General features: G+C 43.1%; 3 protein-coding genes across 7 annotated transcripts in view; 1 reads left to right on the top strand and 2 right to left on the bottom strand.

Annotated features, from left to right (window-relative positions):
- The window catches only part of CNBD2 (cyclic nucleotide binding domain containing 2), a 71,245-nt gene extending 67,750 nt beyond the window's left edge, over positions 1 to 3,495 (bottom strand). For all 3 annotated transcript variants that reach the window (XM_060189251.1, XM_060189247.1, XM_060189254.1), the window contains exon 1: positions 3,226 to 3,495. In XM_060189251.1, the coding sequence (XP_060045234.1) occupies positions 3,226 to 3,495 (270 nt within the window). The remainder of the gene's footprint in view (positions 1 to 3,225) is intronic.
- Positions 3,496 to 3,746: 251 nt separating this feature from the next.
- SCAND1 (SCAN domain containing 1) lies at positions 3,747 to 4,444 on the top strand. Its single transcript, XM_007518421.3, has one exon. The coding sequence runs from the start codon at positions 3,747 to 3,749 to the stop codon at positions 4,272 to 4,274; it is 528 nt and encodes a 175-aa protein (XP_007518483.1). The 3' UTR covers positions 4,275 to 4,444.
- A 4,567-nt stretch (positions 4,445 to 9,011) lies between these two features.
- Positions 9,012 to 24,866, bottom strand: part of PHF20 (PHD finger protein 20) — a 121,369-nt gene continuing 105,514 nt past the window's right edge. For 2 of the 3 annotated variants that reach the window (XM_060189222.1, XM_060189241.1), the window contains 6 exons: positions 22,367 to 22,466; positions 20,595 to 20,696; positions 18,607 to 18,802; positions 16,649 to 17,054; positions 14,419 to 14,602; positions 9,012 to 10,831 (listed from right to left, as the gene is read on the bottom strand). In XM_060189222.1, coding sequence (XP_060045205.1) covers positions 10,689 to 10,831; positions 14,419 to 14,602; positions 16,649 to 17,054; positions 18,607 to 18,802; positions 20,595 to 20,696; positions 22,367 to 22,466 — 1,131 coding nt within the window. In that variant the 3' untranslated portion in view covers positions 9,012 to 10,688. The remainder of the gene's footprint in view (positions 10,832 to 14,418; positions 14,603 to 16,648; positions 17,055 to 18,606; positions 18,803 to 20,594; positions 20,697 to 22,366; positions 22,467 to 24,866) is intronic. The other variant, XM_060189231.1, reaches the window with a different exon arrangement.

Below are 24,866 nucleotides of genomic sequence, written 5' to 3'. Positions count from 1 at the left end.
AGCTCCCTCTCTTCTCTGTCCCGTCAAATAAAAAGGAAATTAATTAAAATTTATCTTTAAAAAAATGAACGCAGTGTCTTCTATCTAGAATGCTGATAATCCTATCCTCTCCCAACCCCATAACACTTTAAAACCAAAACACTTCTCAGTTCTGGTTTATGCTGGTGCTAGGGATTGAACCTGGGACCTCAGAGCCTATTGCTCTACCATGGTGCTATCTCCTTAACCATTTTTTTCCCCTACAGCACTGCTTAGCTCTGGCTAATGATGGTGCAGGGGGATTGAACCTGGGACCTTTGGGACCTCAGGCATGAGTCCTTTTGTATACCTATGTATGCTATCTCCCTGCCTCACCATCTTTTTTTTTTTTAATCTCTATTTTTCCAATTTATTTTAATTTTTTATGGGGAGTTAATGGTTTACAGTAAACAGTAAATATAGTTGTTGGTACACATGGAAAATTTCTGTTTTCTGCAAAACACTCACTCTCAGCCTAGGTCCTCCTCCACCATCATGCACCAGGACCTGAAAGCCACCCCACCCCCACCCCAATCATTTACTTTGGTGTAAAAGACTAGCCCTGCCATCTTTAATTTCTTGAGTCTCACTCTAAAGCTTGGTGTGTTTCCTGAGCCCCAGATACCACCTGTTACCACACTGGGACTAGGACTGTTGCTTCATTCAGGGCAGTAAATCCATTTGCCAAGGGGTCAGGCAGAGGAAGTAACAGTTTGAAGCTTGTATGTACACAAACTTTAGACCCCTGTTCTCCCAATTCTGAAAAGAAAATAGAGAATAAAATATATTTGCCTGAGGACAACTGCAACAGAGTAAGGGAAGCAAGGCAACACTGCTTTGGTTGGTTGGTGACTGACTTGACTGACTGACTAGAATGTAGGTGGGTTCAGTGTAGCAGTTTTCCTACTTTTTCAAGAAAAAACTGGAAATCTAGATTTGCATGTGAAACTACTCAATTTTTACATGACAATTTTAAAAACATTACAACTAGATCACAGGGCCAGGGAGACAACACAACAGTTTATACAAAGGCTTTTATGCCTGAAGCTCTGAGGTACCAGGTTCAATACTAACCCTACTATAAACCAGAGATGATAAGTGCTCTGGTAAATAAATAGTGACAGCTTTCAGTTTTCAGGCTCTGGAAACTGTTTTGTGAGAATACTTCTACCTATGCAAGGTAAGTGCATCATATGGAAAAAACTTTTTTTTTAAGTCATCACTGGTGTGTTAACTAATGGTTGTTGAACAGACCAACTTATGCAAACAGCTCAGATAGACTGAGAGGATCACATAAACCCCCTTTCTTTCTTGGGCATTAGTTTCCCTTCCTATGAAACGAAAATACAAAATCTATTTGTGAGTCAGACCTAATATGCTGTCTCAGTTAAATGTTTTTACTTGCATTGTCTCACTTAGTTCTCTCTCTCTCTCTCTCTTTTTTTTTTTGCCTCCAGGGTTATTGCTGGGACTTGGTGCCTGCACTACAAATCCACTACTACTAGAGACCATCTTTTTTTTTCCCCCATTATTGTTGTTATTACTATGGCTATTATTGTTGTTGCTGCTGTTGCTGCTGCTGGATAGGACAGAGAGAAATTGAGAGAAGAGGGAAAGGCAGAGAGAAGGAAAGATAAGACACCAGCAGACCTGCTTCACTGTTTGTGAAGCACCCCCCCTGCAGGTAGGAAGCTGGGGGCTTGAACCAGGATCCCTGCATAGGTCCTTGCTCTTCACAGTATGTGCACTTAAAACTGGAGCATGACTACCCAGCCCCCGAGTTCTCACTTTTTAAGGTTCTATTACAGCTACATTTTTAAAAAGATTTTAAAAAATATTTATTTATTCCCATTTGTTGCCCTTTTTTATTGTTGTTGTAGTTATTATTGTTGTTGTTGTTATTGATGTCGTCGTTGTTGAATAGGACAAAGAGAAATGGAGAGAGAAGGGGAAGACAGAGGGGGGAGAGAAAGAGAGACACCTGCAGACCTGCTTCACTGCTTGTGAAGCGACTCCCCTGCAGGTGGGGAGCCGGGGGTTCGAACCGGCATCCTTCCGCCAGACCTTGCGCTTTGCAGCACGTTGGCTTAACCTGCTGCGCTACCGCCCAACTCCCTACAGCTACATTTTATAGATAACAAAACTGTAGCTCAAAGACAGTTTACAAAAAGCAAACTTAAAAAGGCCTTTCTTTCCAATGCTTTTGCTTCTTCTCAATCATTCTGTCAAGTAGAAGATAATATAAACTCTACAATGGGGGATTGCACCAAGGCAGTCAAAGATAGCATAGGGTTCTTCAACAGAAGGAGGACATAAACCATATGTAAAGCTAAACATTTTAGAGTGGGATGGATAGTACAGGAGTTTATGCAACACAACAGACTTCCATGCCTGAGGCTCTGAGGTCCCAAGTTCAACTCCTGGCATCACCATAATCCAGAGCTGAGCAGGACCCTGTTTGAAAAAAAAAATTTTTTTTTTTTTAACTTACGGGTCTGGAGAGACAGCATAATGATTCTGCAAAACACTTCCATGTCTGAGGCTCTGCGGTCCCAGGTTCAATCCCCAGCACCACCATATGCCAGACCGCTGCTCAGATCTCTCTCTCTCTACTATTCTCTCTGTATCTCTCTCATTAAAATAAGTATTAAAAAATTACAGTAGCCATATTTAAAAAGTAAAATGACACAGATGGAATAAAGTTAATATACTTTATTTGACTTAACATGTGCAAAAGATTATTGCCTCATGTAATATAAAAAATATCAAGATATATATTTTACATTCTCTTCGTACTACATCCTGAGTATAGATTGCATTACAGCAAGTCTGGACTCTGACTAGCCACATTTCAGGTTCAGTAAGCACAGGTGGTGGTGAATGGCTACTAAAGGGCCACATTATGTACCACCTTGTCTACCTTTACATTCAATAATAAATGAAATAGGAAAACAAGACGTACAGAGCTACCTGCCCCTTGATATCAGAGGACACGCAAAAAGTACTAAGGGCAAAGCTCTTGAGCATTTACTTCGTGCCAAGGAAGGGGCAAGTTTTATTGGTCGTACTGGACACCTAATGAGAGCCACTGTCCTCTTTGGCCAGAAGTCAAGGCTTGGGGAGCCAGGCGTTCTCCGCGAGCCTGTGCCTCCTCGACATCTTAAAACCGAGTAAGGAGTCATGCACAGGTGGACAGGCGCGGATCACCTGCAAAGACGAGCGGAGAGAATAGGTATGGCTACGTATCGCTTCAGACTCCTCCTGAGACTCCTCCTCAGTCTTCTCCTCCTCAGTCTCCTTCTCTGTCTCGGAATCCTCCCACTCCCATTTGCACTTGAACTCAGCGACGAGGCTGGCATGTTGAAATCGTCGCGCTCCAGTGGCAGTCTCCTTCGCGCGAGACTTGAGGAAGTGAAGGGGCGATGTTTCACGGAGCCAGGACTCGACTTCCGGGCTCTTGGGCGTTGAGCGGATCATAGAGAAGCCCGCTGGGACTTCCGCTTCCGGCTGGCGGGCGCTTCGGTGGTGCAGGTCTACTGGGCGCCTTCACGGTCCGCAGCGCGCCCTCCCCACTCAGGTCGCGCGGGCTCTTTCACTTTAGCTCCAGGACCCCCCCCCTTCCTCGCCCTGCCCCGCCCCGCCCCGCCCCGCCCCGCCCCAGCGCTTACGCACCGCTGAAATCACAGATACAAGACAAAGAGTGACGAGTGACGCTCAGAGTCCGAGTCATGGCAGCGACCGAGCCGCGCTTGGAGGCCGCGGGGAGTCTCGCGCCGCCGCCCGAAGAACAGGAAGGAGCCGGCCTTATCTCACGCCCGGGCGGTTGCTCTGCGGACTTCTCGTCCACTCCTGAGGCTCCGCTGCCGGCCTCCGAGCCCTCCAGGTCCAGCGCCGCGGTCCCCGAAGCCACTCGTACGCCTCCCGTGGCGGCCTCCGCGCCCCTGGGGCGCCCACCCCAGGCTCCTGCGCCGACTGCCGAGGCCCCTCCGCGCTGCCCCCCAGGCCTCGGCGGCTCCCGGCCAGGCCCCGAGACTTTCCGCCAGCGTTTCCGCCAGTTCCGCTACCAGGACGCGGCGGGCCCGCGGGAGGCGTTCCGGCAGCTGCGGGAGCTCTCCCGCCAGTGGCTGCGACCCGACATCCGCACGAAGGAGCAGATCGTCGAGATGCTGGTGCAGGAGCAGCTGCTCGCCATCCTCCCCGAGGCGGCGCGGGCCCGACGGCTTCGCCGCCGAAGCGATGTGCGCATCACCGGCTGAACGCTGCCTGGGCTCGGGCCTGACCCTGGCTCTCGCCTCTGCGCGTTCGTGAAATCGCGTTTTGGCCTCTCCTAGTCTGGTGAATTCATTTTTCCAAGCTAATTTCCAACCCCCTTTTCTGACTGGTACTGAGTCCGTTAGGAGCACAGAATAAAACCTTTTGTTTGCTACTCGTTGGTTTTTGTGGGATCATTACTTGTAGATTGGACCACCTCTACATCTGGGATTTTTTTTTTTTTTTCTTTTCCTTTTGCTCATTTCCCAGAACTCAAAACCTGGGTTTCTTCTGATTGGGATATAAGTGATTGAGGGTTCCAGCAGCCCTGGTTTCTTAAACGTTCTACAAACCAAAATCCAAGATTATTGATAACATTTTGCATTAGAGATGCGTGTGATGTGCAAGCGAATAGCTGGTTCTAATTACTTGCTTCCTTAACTACTTCTATATAAATAGTGCCACCAGCATACTCCACTAGCCTGCACTTTGGGCACAGGCTAATTCCCCAAAAGCCACAGCGACAGGTTTAATGAGATGTGTCTAGTGGAGTTTGTGAGCTGTGGTTTACCACAAAACCAGGAGAAATAGGTCAACTTGTTAAGAGTACAGTGTCAGTATGCCAGAGGCCCCAAGGCTTCATGTTCAACCCCCCAGCATCCAGCTGAGCAGTGCTTTTGGTCGCTTATATCTCATAAAAATAAATTTTTAAAAACTTAGATCCCATGTATAATTTAGGCCTCTAGAGGATTTTAAGACGCAGAACAGACATGAAGAAAATTTAGTTACATTGCTGGAGCTACTTAAAAAATGTGAGAGAGGGAGAAAATACCAGGGCATCACTTTGGCACATCCCTTCCGCGGCCTCCCTTATTCACTATCTGGGCTTTTTTTAGATAGACACCATAGCATGGATACTTTCCCTGTGGTGTAGTACTCCTATGTGTACACAGGGCTCAAATCTGATCACATGCATGACAAAGCATGTGACTCCTCATGTGAACTATTTCACCATCCTCTCAAACATGAGTTTCACATGAGACAAACTATCCAGACCAACATGCTGGTACATGCAATACCAGGGGTTGGACCTGGAACCTCAAGCATGCAAGTGTGATTCTGTAGCAGCCAGCCCTGACTTAATTTTTTCAAAAAAAAATTTTTAACAAGAGCATTGCTCACGTTTACCTTGTGATGTGAGGAATTGAAACTGGGACTTTTTTTTTTTTTTAAGTGTGTGTGTAGGTATGTTCTGTGTCTTATTTATTTTAACCAGAGCACTGTTCAGCTCTGGCTTATGGTGGTGTGAGGGATTGAACCTGAGACTTTGGAGCCTCAGACATGAGAGTCTGTATAACCATTATGCTATCTACCCTCTGCCCAAAACTGGGACTTTGGAGCCTCAAATACAGTATTTGCATAACCACTATCCTATCTCCCCGTACCCATTCCTTATTTTTAATTTTAATTTATATTTTTTTTGCCTCCAGGATTATTGATGGGGCTCAGTGCCTGCTCTACAAATCCAATGCTCCTGGAGGCTACTTTTTCCCTTTTGTTGCCCTTATTATTATTGCTATCGTAGTTGTTGGATAGGACAGAGAGAAATCGAGACAGAAGACTGGGGGGGAGAAAGAGACACCTGCAGACCTGCTTCACCACTTGTGAAGTGACTCCCCTGCAGGTGGGGAGCCAGGGACTCAAACCAGGATCCTTACGCCAGTCCTTGCACTTGGCACCATGTGCGCCGCCTAACCAACTGCACTACCTACCGCCCAGACCCCCATTCCTTAATTTTTAAAATAAGTGTATTTAGAAAGTTTGTCAAGTTACCCTGTACCAGAAAGATCTGCCATGACATCTTAAAACCTATTCTGTTTGTTGAGTCTTCTACTCAAAGAAGCTAATTGGGGCTCATGTCCTCTGAATTAGCCTAGAAGGCTCACTGCAGTGACATTCATATACATATTTATATATTGCCTCCAGGGTTATTGCTGGGGCTCAGTGCCTGCACTATGAACCCACTGCTCCTAGAGGACATCTTTTCCCTTTTTGTTGCCCTTGTTACGGTTACTGTTATTGTTGTTAAAGCTCTTGTTGTTGGATAGGACAGAGAGAAATGGAGAGAGGAGGGGAAGACGGGGAGAGAAGACACCTACAGACCCACTTCACCGCCTGCAAAGTGACCCCTCTGCAGGTGGGGAGCCAGAGGCTCAAACCTGGATCCTTATGCCGGCCCTTGCACTTTGTGCTACTGCCTGGCCCCCTATAATTTATTTTTTAATTGGTTACAGACAGAGACATTGAGAGCGGAGATCAGAAGGAAGACATTAGTTTGACCGCTTGTGAAGCTTCCCCCCTGCAGGTGGGGACCCAGGGCTTGAACCCAGGTCCTTCTGCATGGTGGTGTGTATGCTTAAGCATGTGTGCCACCACCCAGTTTAAGAAAAGTCAGACCTTTTCCCTACACTTGCTTTTAACATGTGAAGACAGGACTAGAGAATGCTGTGGGGCTTTCATTTACTTTTTAGCAATACTTTATTATAGAGGGGCCAGGTAATGGCACACCTGGTTGAGTGCACGTATTGCAATGCTCAAGGACCCGGGTTCAAGCTTCTGGTCCCCACCTACAGGAGGAAAGCTTTGCAAGTGGTGAAGCAATGCTGCAGGTGCCTCTCTGCCTCTCTCCCTTTTTATCACCCTCTTGATTTCTGGCTGTGTCTATCCAATAAAATTTTTAAAAAAATTATTTCCTTTTGTTGCCATTGCTTTTTTTTATTGTTGTTGTAGTCATTGTTGTTACAAATGTCATCTTTGGATAGGACAGAGAAATGGAGAGAGGAGGGTAAAACAGAGAGGGGAAGAGAAAGATAGACACCTGCAGGCCTGCTTCACCGCCTGTGAAGGGACTCCCCTGCAGGTGGGGAGCCAGGGGCTTGAACCAGGACCCTTAAGGTCCTTGTGCTTGGCGCCATGTGTGCTTAACCCACCGGACTCCCCCCAAAAAAATTTTTTTAAGAAATACTTTATTAGAAAAGTGCTGGGTCATACATGGTGTAGGATATTGAATGCTAGGTTGTACTCATACACACATACACCTATGGCACATGCTTTGTAGCAGGTAGAACACAGAACCTACCTGCACATGTAAGATCATATTTTCTAGACTTGGAATCACATATACCAGAATACACTGTTCTGGTGTCTCTTGTATCTTTTAAAAAATACTTTATATATATATATATTTTTAAATTTTTCAAATATTTATTCATTTTCCCTTTTTGTTGCCCTTGTTTTATTGTTGTGGTTATCAGTTATTGATGTCTTCGTTGTTGGATAGGACAGAGAGAAATGGAGAAAGGAGGGGGAGGTAGAGGGGGAGAGAAAAACACATGCAGACCTGCTTCACTGATTGTGAAGCAACTCCCCTGCAGGTGGGGAGCCGGGGGCTTGAACCAGGATCCTTACGCTGGTCCTGTGCTTTGTGCCACCTGCGCTTAACTGCTGCGCTACCGCCCGACTCCCTATATATATTTTTAATGAGAGAAAGACCAGAGCTGTACTCAGCTCTAGCATATGGTAATGCTGGGGATTGAACCTTGGACTACTCAGCCTCAGGCATGAAAGTCATCTGTATAATCATGCTGTCTCCCCTTCCTTCTCATATCTTTTTAAATAATTTGGTGGTCCAGGAAGTGGTGCAGTGGATAAAGCATTGAACTCTCAAACATGAGGTCCCAAGTTCAATCCCCAGAAGCACATGTACCAGAGTGATCTCTGGCTCTTTCTCTCCACCTATCATCTTCATGAATAAATAAAATCTTTAAAAATATACATATATAGTGCATATTCTAATAGGATTTAGGATTTTGAGCTCAGACTACCTTCCCACAGAAGGTAAATGTTTAGAATAAAAGACATTCTTTAAAGGATATGGAAATTTTAGTCATACATATTAAAAATAAAGAATTCAATAACAGAATAACATTACAAACAAAAACCAGTTTTATTTTTCCAAATACAGAAGTTTGCATGTTTGCATGTTTTTCAAATATTGCTTCAAAGCAACATTTCTATATACAACACTTTCTGTCCTGTTCTAATAGCTCGTAAACATAGATAACGTATCCACAGTGCAATGTTGGCTCATCAAGGGTCCACCTTGCATACACTCATCACATAAAATGATTACTCAAATCAAAACTTTTGTCAAGGCAATTTTTTATAGATGGTCTTTTCAAAACATAGGTAGTGTGTGTGTGTGTGTGTGTGTGTGTGTGTATGTATGCATATATATACACACATACATACATACATATACATATATATTTAAATGGTAACAGTAATATTTGCAAATAACAGTTTCCAGTGCTCCAACTTGGGGTTAATTTAACTTGACCTAGGAATTGAGAATGGAGCTCCTCAACATGGCTTTAAATTAGAGAAATAGACTGAGGTTATCAAAACTTGGAGCTTTCCCTGCTTCCCTAAGGACAAAAGTCACAATGAATGAAATGGGATTTTCTTCACAAAACTTCAAATAAACCCAATAATGGTCCAGTGGCAAAATTAGAATGATTCTGTTTCCATCTTTATAAGAAGACATGAAATTGACCACTTTAAAGTTATAGCTCCCCCAAGGTGTGATACTCAAATGTATTTTCAGGGGGAAAAAAAATCAGTATTCTATTGGGTTGTTGGAAAAATCATGACACTTCTCTGTCTTTCTATGCAAAAATGTGTCATAACTTTTCTGACAACCGAGTATAATACAACAGTCATTACATCTCACGGTGACTACAGGAAATCATCCTATTTCTTCCCCTTTCACACAATTCTTTTAATGCAGCTGTCTATCCAAGACACAGATGCCATGTACACTCCTTCAACAGTTCTTCCCTTACCAGACACTCCAATGTTAGCCATGGGTAACTTTCTTTTAGAGGAATTGTGTCAGCTTTAATATAGCCATATGTATTTTATCTCCAGCAAGTCAGCCTGTCCTAAATTTATATTGTATTAAATGATGACTATATTTCTAGACAAAGCATTCACTGAAACAGATGTTGGTGCAGAGACCTTCATGACTAGTGACCTGTGCCTTAAAGCCTAACCATTTCAAAGGTTGGCAGAGATACTGTCATTGCTATTGAGATATTGGCTACTTCACGTTTACATAGTAAATATTTGCAGCATTAACATTACAGATTCATAAACCTATAATTAAATCGTGAGTGTTAATGGACAACTGTGCTTTGATTTTTGCCTTTAGTGATAGGAAAACTAAATAGTGAAATGGGTCACTGCTCAAAACATGGTAAGGAAAAACAACATAGCAATTACACATTAAACCATAACCTGTAAATAGCAAATATCGTCTCAAAAGGTACACACATGTTGTACCTGGACCTTAAGCAGCATAATCATCTTGATCTCACAACATAAAGAAATTTTTAATGTTAAAGGATATTAAAACAATTCTGAAAATGTCAACTACTGTATATTTACCCTTCAGGAAAGGAGAAAGCGGCACATGTAGAATCTAGTTTGTTTACAATGTAAAATAATTCCCCAAACCACATTCTTTGTAACAAATCTTTACAGTGAAAGAGTTCAAAAACTTGAGAAACACTTTTTTTTGGACATTAAACTGGAAAGCTGTTATTAAGAAGTGGGTAGAAAATGCTATCCTTTGGGTTCCAGACCCTACCTGCTTCAGTTTCAATTCCTCCTAGATTATTATTACAGTAAGACTCTAGTTTTTCCATAGGCTGTATGGGCTTTGCTACAAAAGACATGACCCAGCCAACTCTAGGGTGAAAGTATATAAAACTCATCACCGTACCATGACATCATGCAAGAAAAGTGGTAAGAAAAGTAAAGAGAGTCCTAAGAAGAAGGGAGGGCATCCAAAGCCTCTATTCCTTCTCAACCTCCATAGAATGAAGTCACAACATTCCCATGTCTCAGAAGAAACAAACATGATGCCTACTGCCTAAACCCATGCCAGGTAGAAACCAAAATGTTAAGCATGTGCCCCAACCTGACAGAAAAGTCAGTAAAGTAAGTTGCAAGTTGAGTTTACAACTGTTTCAACTAAAAATTTTTGGCTCTCATTCCATATAACATCAGTGGCACGATTTTCAAGTGAAGTTTGTGCAAAAAGACTCATTCTCCGTTCAATCATGTGCACAGAAGGAAATTCGGAGTCTAATTGTTACCTTCTTGACAGGCTTCAAGATCAAAGTGCCCTGCCCTCCAGCAGCCAAAATGACCTCTTTGTCCAATGTCCATCACACTCCCTGCCCAGATCCCTGAAGTCAGTTGGTGTCATGTGCATTCAGCATGCTAGGCTTTTTTGTTTAAATATGAAAACGCTCCTCCTGCAACTGCCCTAGGATTGGTTTTGAGGCCTAGTTTCATGTTGAGCAGCAGAGTGCAATCTGCTGCACCTTGCCCAGGTCCATCAACAGTTGCTTGATGCAATGCTTTAGCTGTGGAAGTCTAGCCAGTGGCTCTGGGGGCTCCAATTCCCCAGTGTAGTCCAGCCAGCTCTCCAAAACTACATAGAGATAAGAGAAGATCCAGTAAGTTTCCAACACTTGGTTTATAAAAACATCCTCAACAATTTTAACACTATATCCCACCTGACCCACCACTTGTTGGGAGCAGGCCAGAGATGTCATTTCAGGCGACACTTACTTGCTGTCCTTCCTTTTAAAATATTAACTAATTAATTAACTGGACAGAGTCAAGAGAGAAATTGAGAGAAAATGGGGAAATTTTATATATGGGGCGAGGGTATGAGGGAAACACACCACCCAACCATTTATGGAAGGTACCCAGTGATTTCCATGATGCCCTCATGTGCTGCCAGGGCTCAAGCCCAGGGAAAAAGAGGGGAGGAAAAAAAAGTCTATTAGCAATGGTGGTGGTACTGTGCAGGCACAATGCCCTGGCAAAAAGGAAGGGAAGGAAAAAGGCAGGGAGACGCAGAAAGGAAAGGAGAGGGACAAAAAGAGAGGAGAGAGAAAGAGTTTTGTTTTAAAAATCAAAACTAGGGAGTCGGGTGGTAGCACAGCAGGTTAAAAATAAGAAATTGGTTAAGCGCACACGGCACAAAGACCAGCGTAACCAGGTCGAGACCCCGGCTCCCCACCTGTAGGGGAGTCACTTCACAGGTGGTGAAGCGGGTCTGCAGGTGTCTTTCTCTCCCTGTCTTCCCCTCCTCTCTCCATTTCTCTCTGTCCTATCCAACAACAACGACTTCCTATCTAACAACAACAACATCAATAACAAGGGCAACAAAAGGGAAAATAAAACAATAACTAAAAAATAAAGTCAAAACTAGCAATTCCCCAGGGGTCAAAACAGACTAAGCTTGATTTTTTTTTTTTTTTGGCTTGCCTTTCTTCCTTATTTTTTTAAAAGTCTTTATTTTTTATATTTGTTTTTATATTTTTATATTTATTTTCCCTTTTGTTGCCCTTGTTGTATTTCATTGTTGTTGTAGTTATTATTGTTATTGTTATTGATGTTGTCGTCGTTGGATAGGACAGACAGAACGGAAAGAGAAGGGGAAGACAGAGGGGGGGAGAGAAAGACAGACACCTGCAGACCTGCTTCATTACCTGTGAAGCGATTCCCCTGCAGGTGGGGAGCTGGGGGCTCGAACCGGGATCCATACACCGGTCCTTGTGCTTTGTGCCATGCGAGCTTAAGCTCTTCCTTTCTTATTTTTACCAGAATATTGCTCAGCACTGGCTTAGGATGGTGTCAGGCATGGAACTGGAGTCTCAGGCATGAAAAGTTATTTTCATTATCATAAATTTTGCCCTCTAGTAACATTCCTTACCACTAATACCTTGGAAAACTATCCACAGAATAAGAAATAGATCTTCTTAAAAACGGATGGTAGGTGGGTAGTGGCACACCTGGTTAAATGCACATATTACCATGCACAAGGACCCAGGTTCAGCCCCTATTTGCTATTCCCAGAAACTTCCAGTGGTGAATCAGTGTTGCCGGTGTCTCTGTCTCTCTGCCTTTCTACCTCTCCTTGCCTCTTAATTTATTTCTATTCTATTAAAGTTTATAAATTTTTTTTTTAAAAAAAGACAAGAATACATCTATCTCACCTGCATTTTATCTGTCAGGCCTAGGCAAAAATTACTAAAGTCGGGGATTGAGCAGTAGTGCAGTGGGTTAAGCGCATGTAGTGTAAAGCACAAGGACTGACGGAAGAATCCTGGTTTGAGCCCCCCGCTCCCCAACTGCAGGGGAGTCACTCCACAGGCATTGAAGCAGGTCTGCAGGTGTCTATCTTTCCCCTTGTCTTCCCCAGTTCTCTCCATTTCTCTCTGTCCTATTCAACAACAACGACATCAATAACAACGATAATAACCACAACAATGGTAAAACAACCAGGGTAACAAAAGGGAAAAAATGGCCTCCAGGAGCAGTGGATTCATGGTTCAGGCACTGAGCCCCGGCAATAACCCTGGAGGCAAAAAAAAAAAATTCAGTAAAGTCATGGGCCCTTAGGAATATACCTAAAGGAGCCAGGTGGTGGTGCACCTGGTTGAGCGCACTTACAGTGCCCAAGGACCCTGGTTTGAGCCCCAGGTCCCCACCTGCAAGTGGTGAAGCAGGGCTGCAAGTGTCTCTTCTATCTCTCTCTCCCCTCAATTTCTGACTATCTCTAATAAATAAAGGAAATTTAAAATATTTAAAAATATATATATATATATACCTAAAATAGACTTCCTACTAGCCTCTTACAACATGAAAACCCCAAATCTCATCTACTCTATTCTTACCTTTAGGTAAACAATTTTTTCTGCTTTATATCTTAATGCTTTTCAGCCACCGAGCTGCAGATGCTACCATGATGCCAACCTGACTTCCCTACGCAGACAACCACACCTGTGTGTCCTGGAATCCCACCTCCCCAGAACCCTACCCCACTAGGGAAAAACAGAAACAGGATAGGGGTACGGATTTACCTGTCAATGCCTATGTCCAGCAGAGAAGCGATTACAGAAGCCAGACCTCCTACCTTCTGGACCCCTAAAGATCTAAAGATCTAAAGATCTAAAGATCTTTGGTCCATACTCCCAGAGGGATAAAGGATATGGAAGCTTCCAATGGAGGAGATGGGATATGGAACTCTCGTGGTGGGAATTATGTGGACTTGTATCCCCCTTCCTTCCTTTTTTTTTTTTTTCTGTCTCCATGGTTATTGTTGTGGCTCAGTGCCTACACTATGAATCCACTGCTCCTGGAGGCCATTTTTTCCATTTTGTTGCCCTTGTTGTTATTGCTGTCCTTGTTAGAAAGGACAGAGAGAAATCGAGAGAGATGGGGAAGGCAGAGATGGGGAGAGAAAGACAGACACCTGAAGACCTGCTTCACCACTTGTGAAGTGACCCCCCTACAGGTAGGGAGCCAGTAGCTCGAACCGGGACCCTTGTGCCAGTCCTTGCACTTTGTATCATGTGTGTTTAACCTGCTGCGCTACTGCCCAATCCCCCAAACTGCACCCCTTTTATCCCACAATCATGTTTATCATTATTAAATCACTAATAAAAAATTTTTTAAAAAGGATTACAACTACCTGGGGCTGGGTGGTGACGCACCTGGTTGAGCACACATTACAATGCACAAGGACCCAGGTTCAAGCCCCTGTTCCCCACCTACAGGGGGGAAGCTTTGCAAGTGGTGAAGCAGAGTTGCAGGTATCTCTCTGTCTCTCTCTATCCTATCACTCCCTTCCCTCTCAATCTCTATCTCTATCCAATAAATAAAATTAAAGTTAATTTTACAGAAAAGTACAACAAGGGCAACAAAAGGGAATAAATAAATAAATATTTAACCAAAAAAAAGTAGTGCTCCAGGAGGTAGCACATCAGAGTCTCAAATATGAGGTCCTGAGTTCAATCCCTGGCAGCACACCTACCAGAGCCATTCTGATTTTTTTCTCTGTCTTCTATCTCTCTCAGAAATAAATTATTTTTAAAAAGAAGAAAGGGAAGAAGAATACAGCTATCCCAGGAAGCCAGGTTGGGAGTGAGGGGCTTCAGAAAGCAGTTTATCATCATAGATTCACAATGACTGCCAACAGCCAGGGAGCCAGGGAAGAAACCCTACCATCCAGCTCCTTCTCAATGGAGTCCATCCTATGTGTGACTTCATCCTGAAGAGATTCCACGTGAGTCAGCAGATTAAACTGCCACTGGTGCTGGGAGTTTAGCAGCCCCTCTCCACTTCTGTCCAGCAGCTTCCGAGCAGGGGCTTCTTCTGGTAGGACCTTTTTGGAGACATATTCCTTCACCTGGGGATGTAACAAATATTTAAGTCACTTAGCAAAGACAGCTCCAGCCCATTTTAATCAGCCAGTGTTGACAATCATGTGAAAAAACAGTTGCAACTTGAGTATTCCAAATCTCTCTACCACTCCTTTATGCTTTCCTGGATACTGAGCAGAAGTGTGCCTATTTTAACAATCTCAACCACCTCAGGGAAGTAGAGATCTCTGGCTCAGAGGGCCCTACAGATGCTTACCACTGGCTATCCTAATATCTACGCCTAAAGCAGGCCTCACAGAATAACTTCTAGAGTCCTTATATAAGAATAGAGCAGAGAATAAGCAGAAAAGTCTTAGTATGTGGGAATTAAACTAGTTTTAAGACCTCATTCTGTCTCTTATCAAATGTGTGAATCTGGATGATGTTACCTTTCTGACTCCTCATAGTAAAGATGGAGGTAATAAAACCTACTTTAAAGGTTCATGGGGGGGCAGAGAGATAGCAAAGAGACTTTCATGCCTGAGGCTTTGAAGTCCCAGAATCATTGGAACCAATGATTTCTGGCTTAAGGTTTTTTTTTTCTGACTATATATATTTAACAGACCAAAAATAAATAACCATGATAAAAAATTTAAAAATAAATCTACAATATATATATCTTACATAATACATTAACTTTAGGAGAAGAATCTACAAACAGTTAAACACTGAATGAAGAACAAGAGGGTAGGGAGTCGGGCTGTAGTGCAGTGGGTTAAGCGCAGGTGGCGCAAAGCACAAGGACCGGCATAAGGATCCCGGTTCGAACCCCGGCTCCCCACCTGCAGGGGAGTCGCTTCACAGGCGGTGAAGCAGGTCTGCAGGTGTCTATCTTTCTCTCCTCCTGTCTTCCCCTCCTCTCTCCATTTCTCTCTGTCCTATCCAACAACGACAACAACAATAATAACTACAACAATAAAACAACAAGGGCAACAAAAGGGAATAAAGAAAATAAATATTAAAAAAAAAAAGAAAAAAAAAGAACAAGAGGGGGTGGGGCTGGGTGGTGGCGCACCTGGTTGAGTGCACATATTACAATGCACAAGGACCCAGGTTCAAGCCTCTGGTCCCCACCTGCAAGGGGAAAGCTTTGCAAGTGATGAAGCAGGGCTGCAGGTGTCTCTCTGTCTCTCTCTCCCTATCACCCCCTTTCCTCTCGATTTCCTGCTGTCTCTATCCAATAAATAAAGATAATTTAAAAAAGAGAGAGACAGAAAGAAAACAAAGAAAGAAAAGAACAAAAGGGGGCCAGGAAGATAGCTCACTTGGATAGTGCACTTAATTTGTCATGGGTTAAATGGTGTGTGTGTGTGTGTGTGTGTGTGTGTGTGTGCGCGCGTGCACTACCAGGGTTATCACTGGGGCTTCAGTGCCTTCACTACAAATCCACTGCTCCTGGAAGACATTTTTCTTCTTCTTCCTCCTTTTACTTGTTGCTCTTTTTTTTTTTTTTTTTCCTCCTCCAGGGTTATTGCTGGGCTCAGTGCCTGCACCATGAATCCACCGCTCCTGGAGGCCATTTTTCCCCCCTTTTGTTGCCCTTGTTGTAGCTTCGTTGTGGTTATTATTATTGCCCTTGTTGACGCAATTCGTTGGTGGATAGGACAGAGAGAAATGGAGAGAGGAGGGGAAGACAGAGAAGGGGAGAGAAAGATAGACACCTGCAGACCTGCTTCACCACCTGTGAAGCGACTCCCTTGCAGGTGGGGAGCCGGGGGCTTGAACCGGGATCCTTATGCCGGTACCTGCGCTTTGCGCCACATGCGCTTAACCCACTGCGCCACCGCCCGACCCCCATCCTCCTTTTACTTGATAGTGCCTGCAGTCTTGCTTCACCACTCATGAAACTTCCTGGGATAAGGGGTTTGAACTTGGGTCCTTGTACATGGTAATGTGTGTGCTCAACCAGGTTAAGCTACCATCTGAGCCCCACTTTGTGCCTCTTTATCTCCATCTTTCTATTAGAAGATGTTAGCCCAGTGAAGTGAACCCCCCCCAAAAAAAAAAAAAAAAAAAACAAGTAAGCCACATACCTTTGGGGGACTGGGTTTGGAGTCATTGTCTCCCCTGCTCCTGTCTTGGTCTAGAGGCCATCCAAGGCGTGGAGAGAGGGAATCATCACCGTTCTCATGAAGGGGGTTGACAGAGTCATCAAGGGCAGAGCTCCGGGTCTCCACCACCAACTTCTGCTCCACAGCAGGGTAATAGGCGCGGGGTTTCTGGTAGCAGTGCTCACTGGTGATATAGGACTCCTCCACAGACCGGGGCAGGGGCAGAGGCAGGGGCTTTTCCACTGCCCCATTCAAAGTTCTATAGCTTGGGATTTCCTCTTTCAACTTGGTTTCAGTGACATGGATGTGTTTGGAATGAGATCTTCCCTCCCTTGAGTGCTGTTTCCAAGGCTGACACCACAGCTGCAGATCAGGATGTTCTCTGCTCCTATTAGAAGGGCGGAGAGAAAAGGGTTTTGGGACAAACAGGACCACTTCAGGGGCTCCTCGGTTCCTATTCTGTCAACAGTGATGACAATTCCTGTTTGGGCCATCTGGTCACAAGCCATGATTTGCCAAGCAAGAAGTAATGTAAATCCAGAGATACCAAGGAGACTATTTTCCAGGAACATTCCCATTGTGCATATGCACTGTGAGTGAGTGGGACTGGACTTGTAAGAAAACCTGACTGCACTTTACATCAGCAGCTGATCAGTGGTACAGCTGGGATGAGTCACTCAATCAGCTCCATTCCCATTTTTCCCTACGTAAGCAGGACTAACCAGCATTCTGCTATCAAGCTGGCTTTGATAAAGTGACTCTGTTGGCTTAAGATTCCTACAGGCACCTCCACCAGGTTACCAGAGCCCTTATCAGCAATATAAGACCACAGACATACCTCTGAAATAAAAATTGTGTTGGAAAAACTTTCAGGCCCATCACATAATATATAGAACATATAATTGACATATGAAACTCTCTTTTCATGAACATCATGAAAGTCTCAGCCTTTTTATCTCCTGCATTTTTATCTTCCAGCTAATATGTCAAGCTAGTACTCCACACTAGGATGAACCTAGCCTTTTCTATTAGTCCTATCAATCATGATAATGCTATATATAACTGTGAATGCCTGCCTTTCTCGTTCTTCCTTTCTCTCTCTTTCTTTCCTTCCTTCCTTTACTTATGTATTTACTTAGCAGAGCATACTCAGCTCTGGTTTATGGTGGTGTCGGAGACTAAACCTAGGACCTCTGAGCATCAGGCATGAATATTTTGCATAACCCCATACTACTCCCACACTTCACAAGCAGCAAAGCAAGTGTGCAGGTATCTATCTTTCTCCCTATCTCCCCTCCCCTTTCAATTTATCTCTTTCTTATCAAGTATAACAGAAAAAACAAAAAGAAAGGAAATTAATTAATTAATTAATTAGAAAGGTCTGCCCAGAGCATTGAATTTGTAGTTCTGGCATCGAGCCCCAGAAATAAACTTGGTGGCAATAAATAAATAAACAAACAAACAAATGCACACTTTACCATACTCCGGTACCTGTGTTAGAGCAGGTGAAATAGGTTGAGAGAGACACATAGAAGAAAGAGACAACACAGCACTGCTCCACTACTCATGAAGCGTCCGTTTTGTATGGTATACCCATTACAGTGAGCAAGGTCCCAGGTTCAAGCCCCTGGTCCCCATCTGCAGGGGGAAAGCTTCATGAATGGTGAAGCAGGGATGCAAGTGTCTCTCTCCCTCTCTCTCTTCCCTTCTCTCAATTTCTATTTGTCTTTATCCAATAATAATAAATAAAATACTTTTTTTTTAAAAAAGTGTTCTTTTAAGTGAGCCATCTCCTAACCTTCAAGACTGACAATTTTTAATAAATATCTCAAAGTTACCAGTCCTGTAACTGATTTAGTGGTTTTCTTACTTCTCATTTTATCCTATTTGAGAGTTTTATCAAATCAGATTTACCCCAAAGGTATGGGTGTCACACTTACTGCAAGATGCTCATCTTGAGCTGCAGACCATGCAGAACTTCAATCACTCTCTGAACATCACCAAGAAGCTGGTGGGTGGCCACAATCTTCTTAGCATTCTGGTGGGAGTAATTGTCTTCTAAAAATGCCAAACCATTCATATGTCCCCTGCTAAGCCACTCCTTATCGTACCAGTACTTGAAGCTGGGTCTCTGACCTAAAACAGTGACAACAAGAGAGTTAATATTTATCACTCAAGAAAACAGAACATTCCATTATTACAAAGTACTGAAAGGATGGAATGTTATATCCGTCTTGTTAATTTATTCATCCCACATATATTTACTTGACAACTACTATATGCTGGGTTTTCTACTTGGGGTTAGGGAAAAGGTAGTAAGGGACATGTACATTTCCTGGTCTCCTGTAGGAAACTAAATGCCACTTTAAAGTTAAACCATATCATCCCTTCTTACTCACATGACTCACTACTTTACACAGAATACAATCCAAAGTTTTCTGGCCGATAAAGTCTATTGTCAAGCTCCTTCTGCTGTCCTTCCCCCATCCTCTCCTGTCAGCTTCTGGAACAACATGTCAAACTCTTTCTGGTTGGGAGCCGGATGGTGGCATATCAGGTTAAGTGCACATGGTGTGAAGTACACAGACCTGAATAACAATCCCAGTTCGAGCCCCCGGATCCCCACTTGCAGGGGGGTCGCTTCATGGGTGGTGAAGCAGGTCTACAGGCATCTATCTCTCCCTTTTTCTGTCTTCCCTTCCTGTCTTTCCTTCCTCTCCATTTCCTTCTGTCCTAACAACAATAACAACAAGGGCAACAAAAATGTGGAAAAATGGCCTCCAGGAGCAGTGGATTTGTAATGCAGGCACTGAACCCCAGCAATAACCCTGGAGGCGAAAAAAAAATTCTTTCTGGTCACGGGATCACAGCTCTGTAACCACAACCCCCCAAACCCACCCAACCAACCTCTATTTGGGGCACTATTCCTCAAGGGCTTTGTAAGAGCAGACCCTCATTATCTACTCAAGAAAGTTTTGTTACCTCCCAAAGCAAAGGATCTCATCAGTGCCTCTTAGCCATTCCTTTCTTTTTTTTTTTTTTTTAAGATTTATTTATTCTCTTTTGTTGTCCTTGTTGTTTTATTGTTGTAGTTATTGTTGTTGTTCTTGATGTCATCGTTGTTGGATAGGACAGAGAGAAATGGAGAGAGGAGGGGAAGACAGATAGGGGGAGAGAAAGATCTGAAGACCTGCTTCACTGCTTTTGAAGCGACTCGCCTGCAGGTGGGGAGCTGGGGTTCAAACCAGGATCTTTACGCTGGTCCTTGCACTTTGCACCACGTGTGCTTAACCCTCTGTACTACCACCCAACTCCCAGCCATTCCTTTTCTGATTTCATTTGCCCCTTCACATTCATCCTTAGCTAACACTTTGTTTTTGTTTGGTTATTGGTGTATATGGGTTTTTTTGTTTTTATTTTAGATAAAGCTAGAAGGGAGGGATGGGGGGAGAGACAGAGAGGGAGCAAGAACGAGCAAGGGGGGCTAGTATAATGGTTATGCAAACAGAAGACCCTCATGCCTGAGGATCCAAAGTCCTAGGTCCAATCCCCCGCTCCATCATAAACCAGAGCTGAGCAGTGTTCTGCTATAAAATAAATTAATTAAAAGTTTAAAAAGAGAGAGAGAGAGAGAAAGAGACCACAGCATAGAAGTTTCCTTCAGTGTGCTGAGGGCTAGGCTTGAACCTAGGTCACACACATGGTATAGCAGCACACTATCCAAGTAAGCTATTTTGCCAGCCCAGATGTCCTTATTTACTTAACATATTTTGACACTGTTTCTTATCCTAACCCCAGCAAAAGTTAGAATAGGTACCATCTTCCTCATGGTTATATCCCCAGCATCTGGCAAAGGACTTTTAAGTGGATTTATCAAATGGAAAGAAGTCATACATCCTCCCTCCAATTATATCACCTACTACCTAACTAAATAGATGGTCAGGTTCTGTCCCTTCTCTGAACGTCTGTTTCCCATCTGCTACAGTTACAGATGAACTTGGTTTCAGTGGTCTTCTCCATTGCAAGGATCCTTAAGAAGGACAGAAATCAAAGATAAATATATATGAGAGAGAGAACCAGAGCATCACTCTGGGGGTGAGATGGGGAATCAAATTCAGGACCTTATACTTAAGAATCCAACACTTTATCCACTGTTGCTTAAAACCACATTTTATTTTAGAAGTGCTTCCTGTTGTAAAAGTCCAGGGAATAATTTTCAGCCAAACTATGGTTCATCTATCAATATCTACATTAAAAAAAAAATACTGGACCAGTGAAATAACTCACCTGGATAATACGCTGCTTTGTCATGTGCACAATACAGATATGAGTCCAGTCCCTACCACGTTAAAGGAATTTTCAGTTTTTGTTTGTCTCTTTTACTCTTTTCTGTCTCTATCTTAAAAACAAAACCCAAAAAATACCTGAGGCCAGGAAAAAGCTCATGCAGAAGAGTGTGCATTTTAGTGTACACAAAGACCTGAGTTTGTTTGATCACATGGTCACTATATGGGAACACTTAAACAGGAGAGGTTTCATGAGCAGTGGAGAAATGCTGTGAAGGTTCTCCTCTCACCCTTTTTGTCTATCACCTTCTACCTAAGGGAGGGTGAAAAAAAGTCTCTGGAAGCAAAGGACTCTTATAGGTACATAGCCCCAATGATAACCCTTCTTCTTCTAGTGTTTGCCCTTCTTCCGTAGCCAGTCAACAGCGTCAGGTAACCCTGATAGCAAATAACAAAAACAAACCCTAAAACAACCAAGGTAACGCCTATTAAGGTCCTTGGGCTCTTTCTAGCTTTGCAAAGAAATGTGGTGGGCCATAAACCTTGGATTTATTAAAAGCACCTATAAGTTATTCAACAGAACAAATCCGTTAGATCAAACTTTTGGCCCAAGATAATGCAGTCAAACAAGTCTATAAATGTAACAGATGAGTGTTTAATTTAAAGAGGTCATTTATGCTTGACACTTAGCTATAAAAGTTCAGAAAGTACATAGGACTTAAAGTAAAAAATGTATATGTATCTAAAAAGGGAAAGGCAGAGGAAAAGAGTGAGAAACAATAAGATAGACTGTAGATGATGCCCAAAGGAACCCCCGGGTTTGTATATAGCATCTGAGAGACAGCTGCTGTAGTCTGGCCTGGGCAGCAACATTCAAAATTGCACTATTTCACAAGACAAAGCTCAGAGACACTAGCATCTCATGTACCAGAATGATGCTCTGGTTATTTCTCTCCCTATCATTAATAAATAAAATTAATTAATCAACTGAAAAGGGGGAACCAAAAGCCATAGGGAAGCCTATGAAACTAACTAACCCTAAGGAATTAGTTCACTGCTCTGGGTGGCAGACATGTCCTACACAATCAGACCTTTCTCTTTTTCCTCAAGGGCAGTTTCCTTCCTGGTGGTAATGGAGGACACCTGCCACTAGAGGGAGTAAAGAAAAATGTCTAATTTTTTAACAGACATGAAAAGCCAAGGACAAAGCTAAATGATAGCTGTATGACTTTAAACACACACACATACAACAAAAGGCAATGTCTTTTCTCACTGCTAAGCTCAGAGCAGTTTGCCACTAGGTAGGCTACCAGCAAAACTGGAGATGCTGAGGAAGTGAGTCTTTGCTTCATGGACCAGTGCACTAAAATAAAGGCTACACACGGTTAATATTCCTGACTCTGACAATCTCTACCTGGAGGGTCCTGGCAAACATAGCAGGTGTATTTCTCGGGCACATTTTCTTCCAGTAATCCCATGCAGACCCCATGCTGCCAGCACTGGCATTCTTCACACTGTTAGAATTAAAGAAGCAATAAAAATTAAACTCAGAAGGTATCTTACATTGGGAGGTAGGAGACAGGGGGTAGGGGTGGGGGATATCTACCTACCTATACAATGAGAGGTCCACAGGAAATAGAAGAGAGGGAGAACACTCTCACCTCACTTCACACTAGGGCTTAGCTGCAACAACTCACTAATACTGGAGTTGGTCAACATGTCAACCACAAGCCACCAATAGTTCTTTACAGCCAACTTAACACATAAGTTAAAAAAGAAAAAAAAAATGCAGTCCCTAAGTCTCATTAGCCACATCTTAAGTGCTTAATAGTCACTAATGACTACTGTATTAGTCCAAATGAATATTTTGATTAGTGGTCCAGGAGGTGGTGCAGTGGATAAGGCTTTGGACTCAAGCATGAGGTCCCGAATTTGATCCCCAGCAGCACATGTACCGGAGTTATGTCTGGTTATTTCTCTCTCCTATCATTTCTCATGAATAAATAAATAAAATATTTGACAAAGGGGCCCAGACTATTACATGGGGAAAGCAGAGTCTCTTCAACAAATGGTGTTGGAAACAATGGGTTGAAACATGCAGAAGAATGAAACTGAATCACTGTATTTCACCAAATACAAAAGTAAATTCCAAGTGGATCAAGGACTTGGATGTTAGACCACAAACTATCAAATACTTAGAGGAAAATATTGGCAGAACTCTTTTCTGCATAAATTTTAAAGACATTTTCAATGAAACAAATCCAATTACAAGGAAGACTAAGCCAAGTATAAACCTATGGGACTACATCAAATTAAAAAGCTTCTTCACAGCAAAAGAAACCACTACCCAAACCAAGAGACCCCTCACAGAATGGAAGAAGATCTTTACATGTCATACATTAGATAAGAGTTTAATAACCAACATATATAAAGAGCTTGCCAGACTCAACAACAAGACAACAAATAACCCCATCCAAAAATGGGGGGAGGACTTGGACAGAATATTCACCACAGAAGAGATCCAAAAGGCCAAGAAACACATGAAAAAATGCTCCAAGTCTCTGATTGTCAGAGAAATGCAAATCAAGACAACAATGAGATATCACTTCACTCCTGTGAGAATGTCATACACCAGAAAAGGTAACAGCAGCAAATGCTGGAGAGGATGTGGGGTCAAAGGAACCCTCCTACACTGCTGGTGGGAATGTCAATCGGTCCAACCTCTGTGGAGAACTCTCAGAAGGCTAGAAATGGACCTACCCTACCCTATGACCCTGCAATTCCTCTCCTGGGGATAGATCCTAAGGAACTCAACACACCCATTCAAAAAGATGTGTATACATATATGTTCTTGGCAGCACAATTTGTAATAGCCAAAACCTGGAAACAACCCAGGTGTCCAACAACAGATGAGTGGCTGAGCAAGTGGTGGTATATATACACAATGGAATACTATTCAGCTGTAAAAAATGGTGACTTCACCGTTTTCAGCCGATCTTGGATGGACCTTGAAAAAAAATCATGTTGAGTGAAATAAGTCAGAAACAGAAGGATGAATATGGGATGATCTCACTCTCAGGCAGAAGTTGAAAAACAAGATCAGAAAAGAAAACACAAGTAGAACCTGAAATGGAACTGGCATATCGCACTCAAGTAAAAGACTCTGAGGTGGGTGGGTGGGGAGAATACAGGTCCATGAAGGATGATAAATGACATGGTGGGGGTTGTATTGTTAAATGGGAAACTGGGGAATGTTATGCATGTACAAACTATTGTATTTACTGTTGAATGTAAGACATTAATTCCCCAATAAAGAAATAAATTTAAAAAAAGGAACATTTGATTAAACTGCATTTCTTAGTAAAATAACTTTGCTCACTCTTATTGCTAAACACTTTCACTTTTCTGATCAGTTTATAATTAATAAATAAGTTAATTAATAAATAAAATTAAGAGAAGTAAAGAAGGAAAGCAATCAAATTCTTAGAAAAAAGGGCCTGGTAGTGGTGCACCTGGTTGATCACATGTTACAATAAGAACCGTGGTCCACACCTGCTCGGGGAAAGCTTTGCAAGTGGTGGAGAAGGGCTATAGGTGTTTCTCTTCTTCTCTATCTCCTTCTTCCCTCTCAATTTTTGGCTGACTCTATCTAATAAATATATACAGTAAAAAAAAAAAAAAAAAAAAAAATTGTTGTAGGGAGTCGGGCTGTAGCGCAGCGGGTTAAGTGCAGGTGGCGCAAAGCACAAGGACCGGCATAAGGATCCCGGTTCGAGCCCCGGCTCCCCACCTGCAGGGGAGTCGCTTCACAGGCGGTGAAGCAGGTCTGCAGGTGTCTATCTTTCTCTCCTCCTCTCTGTCTTCCCCTCCTCTCTCCACTTCTCTCTGTCCTATCCAACAACGACGACAACAAC

The sequence above is a fragment of the Erinaceus europaeus genome, chromosome 1 (genome assembly GCF_950295315.1).
Source record: "Erinaceus europaeus chromosome 1, mEriEur2.1, whole genome shotgun sequence".
In the NCBI taxonomy this organism is placed as follows: Eukaryota; Metazoa; Chordata; class Mammalia; order Eulipotyphla; family Erinaceidae; genus Erinaceus; species Erinaceus europaeus.
Note: the sequence above shows the minus strand (reverse complement) of the source record. Positions and strands in the feature narration are given on the sequence as shown.